At 40.3% G+C, this 18,237-nt stretch overlaps 1 protein-coding gene across 1 annotated transcript in view; it reads left to right on the top strand.

Annotated features, from left to right (window-relative positions):
• TTC8 (tetratricopeptide repeat domain 8) overlaps positions 1-18,237 on the top strand; it is a 63,996-nt gene that overhangs the window by 18,869 nt on the left and 26,890 nt on the right. Inside the window, 7 exon segments of the mRNA XM_068965840.1 lie at positions 2,227-2,347; positions 3,653-3,716; positions 3,843-4,002; positions 4,207-4,296; positions 6,786-6,830; positions 9,525-9,566; positions 12,102-12,226. Coding sequence (XP_068821941.1) covers positions 2,227-2,347; positions 3,653-3,716; positions 3,843-4,002; positions 4,207-4,296; positions 6,786-6,830; positions 9,525-9,566; positions 12,102-12,226 — 647 coding nt within the window.

The raw sequence follows: 18,237 nt of genomic DNA, 5'->3' as shown, positions 1-18,237 counted from the left end.
GATTCATGTCAATGTATGGCAAAACCAATACAGTATTGTAAAATAAAGTAAAAATAAAAATTAAAAGAAAAAAGAAAAAAAGCCTTTTGATACTTGCAGGGCAGCATAAACTGTGAGGACTTAAAGATAAATCAGGATTATTTACTTTCATCCTCAAAGTTAAACTGTAAGTCCAAGCCATTGACAACTTCTGTGACCCCTGCAGACAGCTGTATAGATCTGGCAATTTTTCGTCATCTTTTTTGTGAGTGAAGATCTCAGGTTTCTACCCTTTGGTGACTCTCACAGTTAGATGCAGCTCCAACTGAAACTGACTTTTTCTAACAAACAAATCAGTTCTTTGGACCCATGTTCTGCCCATTCAATTGTGCTGAATTTACACATAACATTTGAAATATTTTATTTTAAGTTATCTGATAAGAATCCAGTAAACCTCAGCCAGAGAAGTACAAGCCCCACATTCCACAATCTAGTCAAATGTAATTTCCCTTGAGGAGCCTAAATATGTTGTGAAATCAGCCTTCTTTGTTTCCATTAAAACGAAAGCCTGAGGACTTTCTTTTATTCTTTAAAAAAAAAAAAAAATAGACATTCTAGTTACTTCAGCCCACAAGAGGAGCTCTGCTTTCTAATTCTTGTAAAACTACTTTCCATGTCGCACATTCATCACGTGTCACACGCTCCTTGGCCCTGTCGTTTAATCCAGTAGGTGATACATTCAAGGAAATTAGGATCCATGCTTTAATGTGCTTGTGTTTCCTTCTCAGAACCTATAGCACAGTGCTATGTGATGAGGTCCTCCATCAGTACAGGCTGGTGACTGAGCTCACCTCGAGACCCCGATAAGCCCTTGGACGTCTTATTGCCTCCGTCTGTGCCTCTCTCTGTCCTTTTGTCCGCCTGCTGCATGCTTCGCAGCCCGGTTCCTGGGGCGATGAGGACTCACCTCTCTCCTTGCTGCTACCTCCTCTCCACTTTATTTACTTATTTTTTCTTTAAAAAATTGTTCCTCTCCACTTGAGAGTGGGTCCTGTACTGCTGCTTCAAGGATGCCCTTCTCCCCACAGGCACCAGGCTTTACTGCTCTCTGCTTCTATTGGGGCAGAAAGGCAAACTTTTCTGTTGAAGCAGTTTTAAATGTTTAATAAACGTTTGGGCTTATCCTGGTGGCTCAGACGGTAAAGAATCTGCTCGCAATGCAGGAGACCTGGGTTCGATCCCTGGGTTAGGAAGATCCCCTGGAAGAGGGCACGGCAACCCACTCGAGTATTCTTGCCTGGAGAATCCCATGGACAGAGGAGCCTGGTGGGCTACAGTCCATGGGGGTACCAAAGAGTCGGACACGACTGAGCAACTTTCACTTTTCTATTGAGGCAGAAAGATAAACTTTTCTGTTCAAGACGTTTTAAATGTTTAATAAGGTATTCAGTTGTGCACAGCTTTACATCTAATTTCTCAAGGTAAAGCAAAGCTGGTAAGATATTTTCTAGACTCCTTAATTATCTTTTCCATTTTTTTTTCTTCCACTCTCTAGCAGGGTTTCTACTGACTAGATCACAAAGCAACTGAGATTGTGTTGATTAGTTACTAAAAAGTGGCAAAAATTGATCTTAGTTCAAGTCAACAGTTTTGAAACAGCTATTGTGTACAAAAACCATAGGTGTTACGGAAAATTCAAAGTGAACAAGGTAAAAAAGCTTGTGTTCTGGGGGAAGGGAGGGCAAACAGATGCCCAGGGAATTACAGTGTTTGTCAAATATGGTACATACATAATAATATAAGTATAAAGAGACTGCTTTATGAGAAAGGTAAGAGGGAAGTAGGTTTAGAGTTCAACCATCAGGAAAGTTTTCGTGAAGGACCTGGCTCTGGAGGAGGAAGACAACACTGTGGTTGTAGCTTTATTCATTTGTTCTCAAGGTACTATTCTAGTAAAACTTTCTATAAAGCTCTTCTTTCACTTATAATAAGGCGTGTTAGAAGAGCGCTAGGCAGTCGCCACACTGTTGTGTCCTAGGTGGTTGATACATATAGGTTGTTTCTTGGTTAATAATGACTCTGTCTTCTTGTATTAGTTTCTAGACATAACCCTTTAAATCAGTATTATGCACTGTGTGGTAAATATGCTTGATAAAAATTAGATAATGATAAAGGATGGTTAGCTTTTCAGGCTTTGCAGTACTTCCAGTGTGAGTTGACATGCTTTATCTTATCCATGCTTATTAGGCAGCCTGGATTTTGAAAGCGCGAGCACTGACTGAAATGGTGTACGTGGATGAAATTGACGTTGATCAGGAAGGAATCGCAGAAATGGCACTGGATGAGAATGCTATTGCTCAAGTTCCCCGTAAGTGTTGATTTTTCAGTTAAGTAAATGAAATGCCATTAGGAGGTGGAAAATGCTCTCTATATACTTTTTTTGGGGGGGTAATAAAAATAAGACATTATATACATGAAACGTGTATATATGAAAAAATCTTACCTCAAGTAAATGGCCTCTATTCTGCCTAAATAGTACAAAAGCACAATTCAATTATATTATCTCAAAGTATGAGATTGATGTATAACTATTTTTCAATAGAAATTATACGTCTTAAACATGTTTTATAAAAATGCATTCAGTCTGATCTAATATAACGAGAGATTGTTTATCCAAGAGTCTGTAAACACAGGAAAGCATCCGAACAACAGAAGTGTTCTAAGAGGACTTTTAAAAGTTGACCATTTGAAAGCATCACTGTAGTAGCTGAAGATGCTTTGCTGTGATGCATGATGTGAGGTGGTGGAGTGAGTGAGTGGCTTGGCAGAGGACGCCCACCACGACTGTCACAGTGGCCTAGTCCAAGCCTGCAGGTGTGCTGCTGTGAATGGCATTGGGTGACCACCGTGACATATGGCGGTCTTGCTGGTAACTTCTTAGTTGTGACAGTGGTCAGTCATTTATACGTGTTTGGAAGGTAATAGCTGTTTTAAAGTGTCTTTTTTTCCCTATCATTTGGTCTTTTGGAGTTAAAATATCTAAATTCTAGTTATTGGGGGTAAATGATCTTTTCCTGGGAGACGAAGTTTGTATGAAAAATAAACTATGAGTATGCTGCTGCTGAGTCACTTCAGTCGTGTCCGGCTCCATGCGGCCCTGGGGACTTCAGCCCACTAGGCTTCTCTGTCCATGGGCTTCTCCAGGCAAGAATATTGGAGTAAGTTGCTATTTCCTTATCCGGGGGATCTTCCCAACCCAGGGATCGAAGCTGGGTCTGTTACGGCTTACCTTCTTTGGTAGGTGGGATCTTTACCACGAGTGCCACCTGGGAGTATAGAACTCTCATTTTGATGCGTCAGAGCTTTGGAGCCTGTCTTGTCTTGAGTGTGAATGCTGGCTCTGCTAACAGGTTGACCTGTTTACCTAAGTCTCTAAGCTTTTGCTAAATGGGTTAGTACTATCTACCGTACAGAATTAGTGTGAAGATTAAATGTGATCACAAAAGTAACTTAGGTACTCAATAAATATTAATCAAACACATTTTACTAGGTTCAGTTCTTGTTATTAAGGTCTTTTCCATCAGGCCAGCGCACTTGTGAAAATTGCGTTAGCAGACAGTTTTTACAGATTAATAAATAATATATGAATTGAACTTGCCATCTGATCTCCTAGGCCCTGGAACATCTCTGAAACTCCCTGGGACTAATCAGACAGGAGGGCCCAGCCCCGCTGTCAGGTATGTTAGCACACTCCTGTTTCATTCCCCACCCCCTCCACCGCCGCTGCTAAATACCGACCAGACTGTATGAGAGCCTTCCTTTCTTGATCTTCGTCGGACACTAACGGTTTACAATCTTCGCAGGCCGGTCACTCAAGCTGGAAGACCCATTACGGGCTTCCTGAGGCCCAGCACGCAAAGCGGAAGGCCAGGCACTATGGAGCAGGCCATCAGAACGCCGAGGACCGCCTACACCGCCCGCCCCATCTCCAGCTCGTCTGGGAGATTTGTCAGGCTGGGAACGGTAAGTTCCGGCAGCTGCACCGTAGCCTGGGATGACCAAAGTAATTTATGTAATGTTACATCATTTCCCACTCTTTTTATAGTAGGATTTTTGAAGGTGATTCTTTTTTACCTGTGTGGGCTTTATGATTTTATGCACGTTAAGTTAAATTCTTGTTTCAGGAGAAAGTTTCAGTTTTTCTTGTTCTGTCGTTTCTCCCCACAGGCCTCCATGCTTACAAGTCCTGATGGACCTTTTATAAATTTATCTAGACTGAATTTAGCAAAATATGCCCAGAAACCTAAATTGGCAAAGGTATGTACTTAAAGTTATTTTATGTTATGAAGTGATGTTCAAAGTGAAAGTGAAAGTCGCTTCGCTCAGTCGTGTCCGACTCTTGGCAACCCCATGGACTATACAGTCCGTAATTCTCCAGGCCAGAATACTGGAGTGGGTAACCTTTCCCTTCTCCAAGGGATCTTCCTAACCCAGAGATTGAACCCAGGTCTCCTGCATTGCAGGTGGATTCTTTATCAGTTGAGCCACAAGGACACCCCAAGAATACCGGAGTGGGTATAGCCTATCCCTTCTCCAGCGGATCTTCCTGGCCCAGGAATCGAACCAGGGTCTCCTGCATTGCAGGTGGATTCTTTACCAACTGAGCTATGAGGGACTTATCATAATAGCATTGCAGGAAATGGATAAAAATTTGTGGAGTAAAAAAGACTCTGACTTGATTGAAATGGAAATGTTTAATTACTCTAATATCTAAACTTTCTTTTAGTATTAAGGAAAGTCAGTCAGAAATAAAGCATATATACTATCATAATAGGAAGTTCGTTTTCTCTTAATAAAGAATAGCAGCTCATAACAAAGGAAGCAGATACACAGCACCATCTCTGGGTAATGACGTTAGGTGTCATCTGTATGTGTGTGTATTTTTCTTTTTTAGCTTGGACTATTCTCAGAAAAATAATTTTCTATCCTGTAGGATTTTAGAACTGTCAAAAAGAAGATAGAAAAATGTTCTCTTTCTAATTAGTAATTAATCCAGCATCTCAATAAAGATTACTTAAGCCAGACAATGGCAAGCCAACTAACTATTAAATTCTTTTCTAAATTAAAGAGAAAGAATGATAGAAAGAGAGAGAGAAGAGGGAGGGGGAGGAAAAGAAAGAAGGATGTTCCTGACCTTTCCAGTAGAAAAGAATTTGAAGGTGAGCATAGAATAATTCAGAGCCAGGAGCAGATGGCTTCCAGAAACTGATACAAGCCTAGCTCAGGTTTTTAGCTGTAATTCCATGAATTCTGTGCATGAGTGCTGAGCTCGTTCCTATTATCAGTTCTACTGGTGTTTAACATTTACTAAATGTTAAACATTCTAGGGACTTTCCTTGTGGCTCAGCTGGTAAAGAATCCGCCTGCAAAGCGGGAGACCTGGGTTTGATCCCTGGGTTGGGAAGATCCCCTGGAGAAGGGAAAGGATACCCACTCCAGTGTTCTGCCCTGGAGAATTCCATAGACTGAATAGTCCATGGGGTCGCAAAGAGTTGGACACGACTGAGCGACTTTCACACACAAACATTCTAGGGAAGGCAAAAAAGAACTCTAGTCATACAGACTTGAAACTTAAGTCAGAAAAAGGAATGCTAGCTGGTAAACGAAAATCAGGCGGTGACAATGCCGATGACGTTTTTCTTCGTTCCTTATTTGATAGTGGCCTAGTCAGCTTGATTTAGCAGAGTCATAAAGTTTTGCTTATTTCTTTTACCTTTATGAGGAATATCTGATTGCTTATCTTTTCAGGCCATTTATTAGAGGTGGCTCATTGGCTACTTGATACCACTGCTGTTCTCTAACGAGGGATTGTAATCAACGGAGGCATTTCCCTCAATTAAATTTGGATGCTTCCAGGACAGACCTGGTTTATGTTTTTCAAACTGAACTAGATTTTGCACTTATTTAATGTGCTGCAGAAATAATGCCAAGTTTCTCTGTCTTTGGTCTCCAACTTGCCTCGAGTTAACTTCTCAGGACATGAGCTGTACTCATAACTTTTTAAAAAAATAACTGAACAAATGGAGAATTAGGATAGATTTTTTAAAAGAGGGCTTTATCTTGATTGATTTATTCTTTTTTTGGTTGCTTCCAAGTGATCTCTGTTAATAACCTTGATATCTTCCGGGGGTAGAAGTGTACACTTTGCAAGTGTAAAATAATGGTGTTTATGGATAAATGTAGTACCACCAAGAGGCAGTCCGGTAGATGCTTATTTATCCAGATGAGTTGGGGGCAGTATTAGAATAATGGTTCTCAGCCTTGCTGCACACAGACATCTGCATATTAGGAAAAACATCTTACCTTGCAGTCAAACTCTACTTTGTTTCAGAAAGAGCTTCCAGATTTTCCCATGTCTGAGGTGTCATTATTAATATCATAATCACTGTATAATACATGCAATTTTATGGCAGTCCTAAGGTTGGTCTTTTCATTTGTTTCTTTCTGATAAAATAGCATGTGTAATATGGAAAAAAAAAACATTGAGCTTTCTAGTTCGTATTCTTGAACTTCACAGTTCATATTTTTAAAAACAGGCATCAGTTATAAGTAGCCTTGTTTTAAAATGAGTGATTGTAACAGATGTATGGATATACCCTTTACTCATAAATTCCAGGCACTTTAGAGGACTTCGTTATTTTGGTTCAATCCAGCTGCTGTCAAAATAGCCTTTGGGTTTTGCTGTAACAATAGAGCACCTTCGTTAAAATAAAATGTAATGTGTTTTTTGTATTTTTGCTTCACAGGCTCTGTTTGAGTATATCTTTCATCATGAAAATGATGTTAAGACTGTAAGTTTTGAATTTGCACTATTTTTTAATGTAATTTTTCTGATTTGGGGGATTTTGATTTGGAAATGTCCTATTTATTACCTTATAAACAGCTGGAATTATTAAAAATTGGAGAATTACTCATACTTTCAAATCCACTGTTTGTTTCAGTAGGAAAGTTTGTATAACTGTAGAAGTAGTAAGACTTGTGCCTGATCCGTGGAGTAATCGATCTCTGTTAAAGGGCAAGGTATGGGTAATTGAGAACGCTGCAGAACATGTTTTCGTTAAAGTTTATTTTTTATACTAATAGCATGGTGGATCCATTTTCTTCTTTGGTTTGAATAGTGATGATAAGTTTACTGATACCTGTATTGGACTTCCCTGGTGGCGTAGTGGTAAAGAATCTGCTTATTAATGCAGTATTTCTGGGGTTTTTTGGTAAAGTTCCCATCTCTCCCCTTCAACATTTTGTGACAGAAAATTTCAAATGTGCAGATAGAATGTATAATGAGAGTATAATGAACCTGCTTCAATCATCACCCAAATTCAACAGTAATCAATAATCAATCATCTTGGTAGCTTTTTAACAGAGAATTTTAAGGTTACGTGCATATGACTTCTCCATTTGTGGTAATTTTTACATGCTAATATGCAAGCGAGTAGTAACTTCACAGATTTTGTCAGATCAAATGAAGTTAATTCTGCAGTGTCTGATGATAGTATTTTCTGTCATTCTTTTATTCACAGAAAAAGCTTTATACCGATGTATTAAGTATGCAGGGAGACAAAAGCATTTTTCTCAGTTGTGTTTTCTATGTGTCAACCATTTTGCCATATAAAAATACATTTTTTTCTGCCTCTGTAAGCCATGTAATCTAGCTGAGGAAATAAGATTGACACAATGAAACAGTTAGAAAGGTAACTGCCAGGTTGTGATATTATTACCAGATATCAAGGGGAAAAATCAGGGGATGATATTAGTAAAAATCCAGTAAGATTTTTTTTGGAAAGGGAGGGAGAAAATGTAAAAGAAGGGTAAAAACATGATGAGGATATGGAATGAGAAATAAATAAGCCATATCCTAAACAGTGGGAGCATTTTGAGGCATTGTCAGAAAGAAGTGACAAAATGTGATACTGGATTTGGTGTGGCAGACAAAGGAGAGAGCCAGGTCAGACCTGCCTCCTGAAGATGCTGTAAGAGCGACTGTTTTACTAACAGACATGGGATTGTTAGGGAAGGAGGTTAGATTGTAAAGAAGCTGAATAACTCACTGGAAGGCATTTTCAGTTTGAAATTGTGAAAGCCGATCCAAGTGGAGATGCCACTGCATGTATCAGAAGCTGTTCCCCTAAAATGTAGAGCCCGGGCCAGATATACTGAGTATGGTAGTTATCTGTAAGGAAGTGATAGTGGATGTGGTCACATAGAGAAAAGAGAAACTAAGGCTGGAGTGACTGAGAAACCAGGCTGCTGCTGCTGCTGCTAAGTCGCTTCAGTCATGTCCGACTCTGTGCGACGCCATAGACAGCCCACCAGGCTCCCCTGTCCCTGCGATTCTCCAGGAAAGAACACTGGAGTGGGTTACCATTTCCTTCTCCAATGCATGAGAGTGAAAAGTGAAAGTGAAGTCGCTTAGTCGTATCTGATTCCTAGCGACCCCGTGGACAGCAGCCTACCAGGCTCCTCTGTCCATGGGATTTGCCAGGCAAGAGTACTGGAGTGGGTTGCCATTGCCTTCACGTTGCTGTAAATAAAAGTAAGTACAGTACATGTCATTTTCACTTAATATAAAGCTGGTCAGAGCATTATAAGGTGATATGTGAAATCACATAGTTATATTGTCATTAAAAAGAAACATTCAAATACCATCCCCTTTTATAAATGAGTAAATGTTTGTAATTACTAGATCATAGATTTCTTGACTTGTTGAAGATTGATTGATTGATTGCAGAGATGTTTATTCTTTCTTCCTACACATTCTGAGCTACCACACTGTGCCAGGCACTGTTCCAGACCCTGAGACTACAGGGTGAAGCAAAATCTCTGCTCTTTCGGAAATTACATTCTGGTTGAGCAAGGAATGGAGACAGTTAGCAAATTAAAAAAAATATATAAAATGTCATGGGATAAATAGTATAAAAATAAAGCAGGGAAACCAGGGAAGGGAATAGATTATGACATGGAGGAGGATATTATTTTAGATGAGGTAGAAGGCGGCTGCTTCCCTGGTGGCTCAGAGGGTAGAGCATCTGCCTGCAATGTGGGAGACCCAGGTTCGATCCCTGGGTTGGGAAGACCCTCCTGGAGAAGGAGATGGCAACCCACTCCAGTATTATTGCCTGGAAAATCCCATGGATGGAGGAGCCTGCTGCGCTACAATCCATGGGGTCACAAAGAGTCGGACAGCTGAGCGACCTCACTTTCACTTAGAAGGCGGTTGATAAAGTTCACTTTGAAAAGACATTTAAACAGAGGCCTGAAGGAAGGAAGACAAACCAGATGGTTCGGTGGAAGAAGAGCACGTTAAGTCAGAAAGACTGACTGCAGAGGCCCTGGGTATCAGCATTCTTGGATCGTTTAAGGAACGTTGAGGAGGCCAGTGTGGCTGGAGTGAAGTCTGAGAAGGGGGAGGTTGTAGGCGATGGGTTCAGAAAACTGATAGATCATACGCTGGTTATGGGTCATGATGATGATATCCTTATTAAGAGCTTCATCTTGAAGAGGCTCTACATCTTGGCATTTACATAATAGTGAGAAAAGGAGCTACATTGAAAAAAACAATTTGTTTTATGGAAAAATATATTTCTGCTTTTGGGTTCTTAATAAGTCTCTCCCTTTCTCTCCCTTTTTGGGGCAATGTTGGCAATATTGACAGAACTGAAGTGGCGTGTGGATTGGTGATTCTGGGATCTTTATTTCCATAAGCTGTTTAATTTCATCATGCTGACGTCGTCACAGTAATGAAAGACTGTTTAAACTTTGGTCGTTGGGGGCACTGTTTCCAACTGTTACTTAGCAGAGTCTCTGGGACACCGAGTTGGACGTATTCACAGGTGTTTTGCTGTCTGGATCTACCACGCTCCCTGTTCATAGGGACTTTTATAAACGTATTTATAACCTTGTAGGTCTTTATTAAAAGCTAGATATTAGATTGATTAGTTTATTCAAAGATCCTAAAATATAAGTATCTAGTCATTTATTTTAAAAAGCTGGCAAAGACTTCAAGGAAATACAGCTCTTCTGTCACCTCTTTAAAATTTAAAAATGTTAATAGCTTTTGATTGTGCATCTTATTACGATGACAGTTTTGTTTGATTCCTAAGCTATTTTCAGCATAAATCAGAAGTAAAGAATGAAATTAATTCCTGAAGGTCTCAACAGCATGGCACCCTTCGAGAACAGCAAAGATGTGTAAGAAGTCGGCACTTGTTCTCAGGGGATGCAGGGTCCATTTGAAATCATAATGGTGGTTTTGTCTAGTGCAGCCTCACTCATCAAATGAAGAGCGATCATTAACATGTAATTTTTGCCAATTTTATTCTATATCTGTAATTCATATTAATTTCCTTGATTGGCTTAGACAAATATGTGGGCATGTGAGTCCTATATGGGAACCATATCTGAAAGCAAAATCAACAGCCTGTAGTCAGCACTAAATCTAATCTTGGAAAATTAGAATATATAAAAAAATTCAGGATGACATATTTTTATGAGAAATAGAATGTTATATTAAGTCTGAAAGTGAATCTGATCTGTTTGCTTTAACAGGTCTAAAAGATTAAGTTAAAAGGAATATGATTCAGATATTTACAATGTACTCCTGAACTGAGCTGATTGAAATATGGTTTTCTGGTATTTCTAGAGATAATGATAATTGAAATGATGCCTTTTTTCCCCTCATTTTTCACTTCCACTTTTATCTCTGGATTCTTTTTAATTTCCATAGCTTTCAAGTAGAAATGTTGATTTTTCAAGTCCATTAGAACCTCAGCATGTGACACCATTCCTTTATAAATAGTTTGCATATTTAGAAGTCTCCCCTGGAGTGAGGGAAGATGGGGAACACAAGGAAAGTTATTAATTTTGCAGCAGGAGCTTCAAGGAACTCTTTTGGCGTTCATTTCAGATAAGAGTTAATATGAAGAAATGAACAATAATATGGGATACATTCTGAGATTATGGGCGTCCCTGGTGGCTCAGATGGTAAAGAATCTGCCTGCAATGCGGGAAACCTGGGTTCGATTCCTGGGTTGGGAAGACCCCCTGGAGAAGGGAACAGCTACACTCCAGTATTCTGGCCTGGAGAATTCCATGGACAGAGGAGCCTGGCAGGCTACAGTCCATGGGGTCACAAAGAGTCGGATATGACTGAGGGACTTTGATTTCCCTTCTGAGATTATAGAACTGAAAATATAAGAGTTACTGTAACTGAGCTATTGGATATTGTGATGATGTTAACACTGACTAAAGAATAAAGGATTTTCAATCTTAATAGAAAGGATAGTAAAAAATCAGAATTCTTTTAAAACTAATAACCAAGTCTTTACATAAGCTTCAGATTCCTGTGAACTATACATTTGTATAAAGATTGATTTGCTTCCTCTCTGTACAAATGGTTTCTGCTTTTTGGGTATAGAATCCTAATTCTTAATTAGGTATTTTTGTCTGATCTTGAATAATCACTAGAAGGGACAAACTAGCAGACGTTAGAGAGAAAGGGGTAAGCACACATAAAATACGGAAAGCAGTTAGCTCTTTCTCAGTCCATCGCAGGCAAAGCCTGACCTTTAGGATTCCTGGAACATAAGGTGATGTCAGAATAATGGAACAATGGTTGTTAAAAGATGCTAGTCACCAGTCCAGCTCTTCTTCATGACCCTGTTTTTAAACCTTTTTCTATCTCCATACTTGATCTTTCCCTGTTTCTCGACCTCTGTCTTTAAAGTGGGGCCTGCACTTGGGCCTACTTTACACAGTAAAGGCTTGACTGCCACTAAGTTTGGAAGCATTTTGGTGGGGTAAAAACTTACAATTTTTTAATGCCAGTTTTGTACTTTGTATATTAAAGCTGTATTCAGATAGATTGTACATCTGCTTCCCTTTGATTAATGTTTCCTTCTCATCTGCTGTCAGCCCTCTGGTCTGGAACTGATTATTTAGGGAAAATTGGTGGGGCCATCTGGAGACATGAGCAACTCGAGTTTCTGTCTGATTTCTAATGCATGTTTTGATTGATGCTAATTATATGGTTTATTTCATTATTTATTGTTTCTGCTTATTGTCAGAAGAGAAAATCCTAATTGAAAATGAATTGTTTTTCAAAGGCTTTGGATTTGGCTGCCCTTTCCACGGAACATTCTCAGTACAAGGACTGGTGGTGGAAAGTGCAGATTGGAAAATGTTACTACAGGTAAAATTCAGATTCTTTTCAAAGGCTGAGAAATGGCAACATATTTTAGGGCCTCAAATCCAGTAACTTTTCCTCATGAAGAAGTGAGCAAGGTGTTGCTGGCTTACTTGAGAGAGCATTTGCTTAGCAATCGCGTGATGGCTTCCCGCGAGCGGTAAAGAATCCACCTGCCAGTGCAGGAGACTCGAGAGACACGTGTTCGATACCTGGGTTGGGAGGATCCCCTGGAGTAGGAAATGGCAACTCATTCCAGTATTCTTGCCTGGAAAATTCCATAGACTGAGGAGCCTGGAGGGCTACAGTCCATGGGGCCACAGAGAGTTGGACACGACTGAGTGACTGGCTACACACATATGCGAAGGCACTGAGACACCGTTAGAACAGTGAAATTTTAGATTTGGGAAGGGGAAGCTTTGAGACCATCACACCCTTTTCAGATGAGGAAGCCGAGGCCAGAGAAACTGATCTGTATCAGGAACCAGTTAGTAACAGACCTGGGATTAGGATCGACCTGGTTCTCTGCTCCCCTTAACTCACGCCTTTATTTCTTCTTCGGCCTCACATCTGTAAAGTGCTTTACAGTGAAGAGAGAACTGGTCCATACATCACCTTATCTCAGTTAAGTCTTACGGCATTTTGGAGGTAGTTGCTATTAGTAGCCCTTTGTGCAGATGAGAAAACGTGAGCCTCAGAAGGATAGAGTGACCTTCCCAACTCCATGTAGCCTGTGAGCGGCAGAACTGGACCTGGAGCTCAGCTTTCTGATGCCAGTTCCTTCACCGTCTGCACAATCTCATAGTGTTTCCCTAGGATCTGACATTCTTACACCAGTTCGCTTAACCTTCAAACACATTTTTAAGCCGGTTGAGAGATCAAAAAAGTTATGATGAGTATTATGTACATTACACAACAGCTGGTAAGCAGGATCTGAAATGATTGCTTAACACTGAAATGCACTTGGAGCATTTGAAAAATAGAAACAAATGAATAGTTATATTTTATAAAGATAAATGTATTTTATTATTCAGAAACAAGGTAGACCAGTGACTGTGAACATCATTCAATCGTTACTAACTTTAGTTACTGAGCACTGAGGAAAAGGAAATATAAATAGAATTAAAAGGATGCTTATTTTTCTATTGTTGAACTTAAGACTATTTTCCACTTAGATATTTCACATAGAACTCTGAAGTATTTTTTCCTACTGTTAGATTGAGGAAGTATTTTCTGCTAAAAGGTAGTTCTGGATCATTATAACGTTAAGCTCTTATGAATATAATTTCTGAGGACAAGCTTGGAATCTTGAGGTTCTAAGCAAAACTCTCAGAAATCTGTAATAATGAAAGAAAAGCATAACTTGATTCCTTCTTTCCTTCACGTAAGATGGTATTTAAATGAATGTATTTTGTTATGTTAATTATTATTCTCCTCTGTTTCCTTGATTGCTTCTCATCTTTATGTATTGAGCATTCATTCATATTCACTCACAGTACCATGTTTAATGAGAAGCTCCTTTAAACGGTTTACAGCTGAACGGAAGAGAGAGAACAGGAATCATTTGCAAATGTGGTTCCCGTCCTGATAGAAGCAAGTGCAGGGCACAGGGCAAGCCCAGAGGAAGAGCCCCTTCCTCTCGGCGACAGCCAGGGAAGGTGCGGGCGGGAGCACCCGCGCTCTCTCCGCTCCTGACGGCTGAGTGCTCCTGGCTCTTTGCGCGCAGTGGCTTTCGCAGTTGCCTCCTTACTAGCCACGCCCACTCCAGTGCCCCGCTCCTGGCTTTTCCGGTCATTTGTTTGACTCACTATGTTAGTTTCTTACCTAGGTTTTCTGCCTCCGTTTCTTGTCCGATCAGTCCTTCCTAGCACTGCTGTCAGAGTGACTGCTGCAGATATTCTGTGGCTGATCTCCATTGCTTCCAAAATGAAATCTGTGTTTCACCTGTGGCATCCGCAAGCCTGTCCAAGTCTATAGCTTTGCCCACGTTTCTCACTTCTCCCATTCTGTCTCGTGTCTTGCTTTTTGGTTAAACCTAACGACTCAGCATTCCCCTATCATGCTGGGGACTTTCCTTGTGTGCTTGTGCCGATAGTTTGCGTCCGTCAGAGATGTCCCTTTACCCCACCCCACCCCACCTCACTGTCGAAATCCTGCCCGTTCCTTCCTCGTGGCGGGAACTTAGTTTGTTCCTCCTTGTGCTCTCAAAGTACTTTTTTTCCCTCATTGGCCATAATACAATTAGATCTCTTTTAAAATATGTTTTGTTTCAATCTTAATTGGTGCCTTCAGTACACGGTTGTTATCTTCATTTTTGCAACTCCTTAACATCATTAAATGCACATGCAGTTGGTCCTTGACAATGTTTATCGAATTAAATTGGAGGAAAAAACCTGGCAGTTGGTGGAGATTATCTCTGGACTCTGACTCTTTGATATTGTCCTATGTTTATGAACTTGACTGATGTTTTCATTATTCCTAGACGTTCTTTATACATGGCGCCCATTCCATTTCCTTTGCACAAGAACCCATGTGGTGGATTCCTTTTTGATAGGATCAGAGGAAATGGTCTCTTACGGGTAGAGTAATAAAACACATATGACTCATCCTTCTTTCCTTTCTTTGGTTTCCAGGTACTTCAGTAGCTCTGATTGCTTGTTGGTTTTTTAATTTCTTTATTCTTCATTGTTTTTTCTAAAATCTAGTTCTATTTTCATATTTCTTTATATGTATCTTTTTATTGTAATCCCTATAAAATTATTTTTTGCAAGAGACAACTTATTAGTTAAAAATATACAAACTAAATAGGTGTTCATGGAATTCAGTGATTCAACTTCAGCCGTGTGTTTAAGACTTAAATGTTCAGTTGAAACTCTGTATAAATATGCTGTTCTTTCAGAACCTCAGTGTTCTCTGATAACATTTTATGAACATTCCTTGTAAAAGTTGCAGGGCTTTTGAAGCAGTAGGGGCTTCTACCACATCACACATCTGCTAACTTTAGGCCAGATTGTGGGGTCACTTTAACTTCTTTGTCCCACATTGTCCAGCATCTCTTTGGGTATAGTTATACCAGTGCTTGAGGTTTATGTTAGGAAAAAAGGACACAGCTATTCTTTCAAGTCTTTAAATGAAAATAACATAATGGACTATATTGTATACTGTTTTGTCTTTATTTCATAAATAAAAGCATTATGATAAAGTGCCTAAGTAGCTCTCACATGTCTGGGATGAGTAGTTATGAGAAAGCCCCACAGATCTATTAAGGACAGGCTGAAGTGTGCTTTAGCAGTTGATTTCATGGTTAACAAAATGTTCCCTGGGCAGAAGTGGGTGTTGACATCAGGACAGTTGTATTTAAGCAAGGAAGAAATCTCAGATTCATAGACGAGGACAATCAGTATCAGATACAAAAATGGGGAAAGAAAATGTGGAATAATAAAATGGTATAGCTATATTACTCAAGTGGTAGTTAACTGTTTACCTTAAAATTGTTTAGAGTTTAAAAATGGGCTTATGCAGAGTCAAAACAGGTAACTTGAAACAAGTGAAAACTGGAATTACAACACGTCAAAACTTACGGAGTGCAGCAAAAGCTCATCCTAAGAGAGAAGTTCTGAGCAATAAATGCCTGTTCAAGAAACAAGAAAATTCTCAAATAAGCAGCCTAACTTCACACCTCAAGTAACTAGAAAAAGAAGAACAGATAAAGCTCAAAGTTAGTAGAAGGAAGGAAATAACAAAGATCAGAATAGAAATAAATGAAATAGGAACATGAGAAGGATCATGACTATGAGTAAGTGGGATTTATTCCAGGAATGTAAGGATGGTTCAGTATATGCAAATCAGTGTAATATATCACATTAACAAAATGAAGTATAAAAATCATCTGATTATCTCAATAGATGCAGAGAGAGCATTTGGCAAAGTCCAGCATCGATTTATGATAAAAACTCCTAACAAAGTGGGTGTAGAAGGAATGTACCTCCACACAGTAAAGGCCATGAGTGACAAGCCTGCTGCTGAAGTCACACTCACTGGTGTTGAAAGCTTTTGCTCTGTAAGATGAAGGCTAAGATAAGGATGCCCACTGGCTCCGTTTTTACTCAGCATACTGTTGGAAGTCCTAGCCAGAGGAGTTAGGCAAGAAGAAGAAATAAAAGGCATCCACATCAGAAAAGAAGTATAACTGTTTCTGTTTATAGTGGATGTGATGCTATATATAGAATATCCTAAAGATGCCACCAAAAAACTGTTGGAAATAGTAAGTGAATTCAGTAAACTTGCAGGATACAAAATCTGTTGCTTTCTATACATTAATAATGAGAGCAGTTCTCCTGGGTTTCCTTACCTTACTGCTCTCCACCCGGGTGCCCTTTCCCAATAAAATCTCTTGCTTTGTCAGCACATGTGTCTCCTCGGACAGTTCATTTCTGAGTGTTAGACAAGAGCCCAGTTTCGGGCCCTGGAAGGGGTCTGCCTTCCTGCAACAAATGGCGACTCTGGTGGGGACTCTTCTTCGCTGAGACTGACATCCTGACCACTCGGGGTACTCAGGGGCCAGCTTGCCTGCCAATGGACCAGACCCAGCAGCCGCAACTGGGACCCTTTTGTCCCTGGTCTTCTCCTGACATGGACAGCTGGCCAGAGTGCCCCGACCGGTAAGGAACAAGAGACTTTATTGACCTCTCTCCTTAACCCTTCCTATTCCCCGTTTTTCTAGTCCCCCGGTCCTGGATGCAGGAATCTGGTCTAAGGGCCCTTAGCCTGAGCTGAGGATTGGAGACTGATCACCTCCTCTTGGCAGAGAACTCGAATTCTGGTTCTGGTCTGGTCTGATTTCTGGTAGGGCCGAGTTCCAGTCCTCCCTTCTCTGGAGGCCCAGGGAAAAGTCTCATAACGCCTGGGTATCTGTAGGTGGCAAGAGACATCTTTAAGGCCACCCCTTTCGCCCCCCTCTCCCGCCCTCCTTCCCCTTTGAACCTGGCTTCCTTTCCTCCCTTGAAATCTTTGATGTTAGTACTTCGATCTGAAGTTCTGTGTCCCTATAGGACGTTTTCTGAGAGACTGTATTCTTGTATTTAACGGCTTCCCTGGTGGTGCACAGGTTAAAGCGTCTGCCTGCAATGTGAGACCTGGGTTTGATCCCTGGGTTGAGAAGATCCCCTGGAGAAGGAAATGGCAACCCACTCCAGTATTCTTGCCTGGAGAATCCCGTGGATGGAGGAGCTTGGTGGGCTATACAGTCCACGGGTCACAAAGAGTCGGACACGACTGAGCGACTTCACTTTCACTTACATTAATAATGAAGAAGTTAAGAAAACAGGCCCATTTACAATTCCATCAAAAAAATAAAACACCTAGGAATAAATTTAACCAAAGAGATGAAAATACCTGTACACCAAAAACTGTAAGATATTAATGAAAGAAACTGATGAAGGCACAAGTAAATTGGAAGATGTTTCACATTCTTGGATTAGAAGAATTATTATTATTAAAATGCCCCTGGTGCCTGAAGCATCTACAGATTCAGTGTGATCACTATCAAAGTTATAGGGGCATTTTTCACAGAAGTGGAGCAAGCAGTTCTAAACCTTGTGTGGAACCACAGCAGACCCCACAGAGCCAAAACAATCCTGAGAAAGAAAAACAAGCTAGAGGCATTACATTCCCTGATTTCAAAACAAATTACAGAGCTATAGGGACCAAAGCATCACTACGAACAAAGCTACTGGAGGTGATGGAATTCCAGCTGAGCTGTTTCAAATCCTGGAAGATGATGCTGTGAAAGTGCTGCACTCAATATGCCAGCAAATTTGGAAAACTCGGCAGTGGCCACAGGACTGGAAAAGGTCAGTTTTCATTCCAGTCCCAAAGAAAGACAATCCCAAAGAATGCTCAAACTACCACACAATTGCACTCATCTCACATGCTAGTATAGTAATGCTCAAAATTCTCCAAGCCAGGCTTCAGCAATACGTGAACCATGAACTTCCTGATGTTCAAGCTGGTTCTAG

The sequence above is a fragment of the Capricornis sumatraensis genome, chromosome 2, assembly GCF_032405125.1.
Source record: "Capricornis sumatraensis isolate serow.1 chromosome 2, serow.2, whole genome shotgun sequence".
Taxonomy (NCBI): domain Eukaryota; kingdom Metazoa; phylum Chordata; class Mammalia; order Artiodactyla; family Bovidae; genus Capricornis; species Capricornis sumatraensis.
Note: the sequence above shows the minus strand (reverse complement) of the source record. Positions and strands in the feature narration are given on the sequence as shown.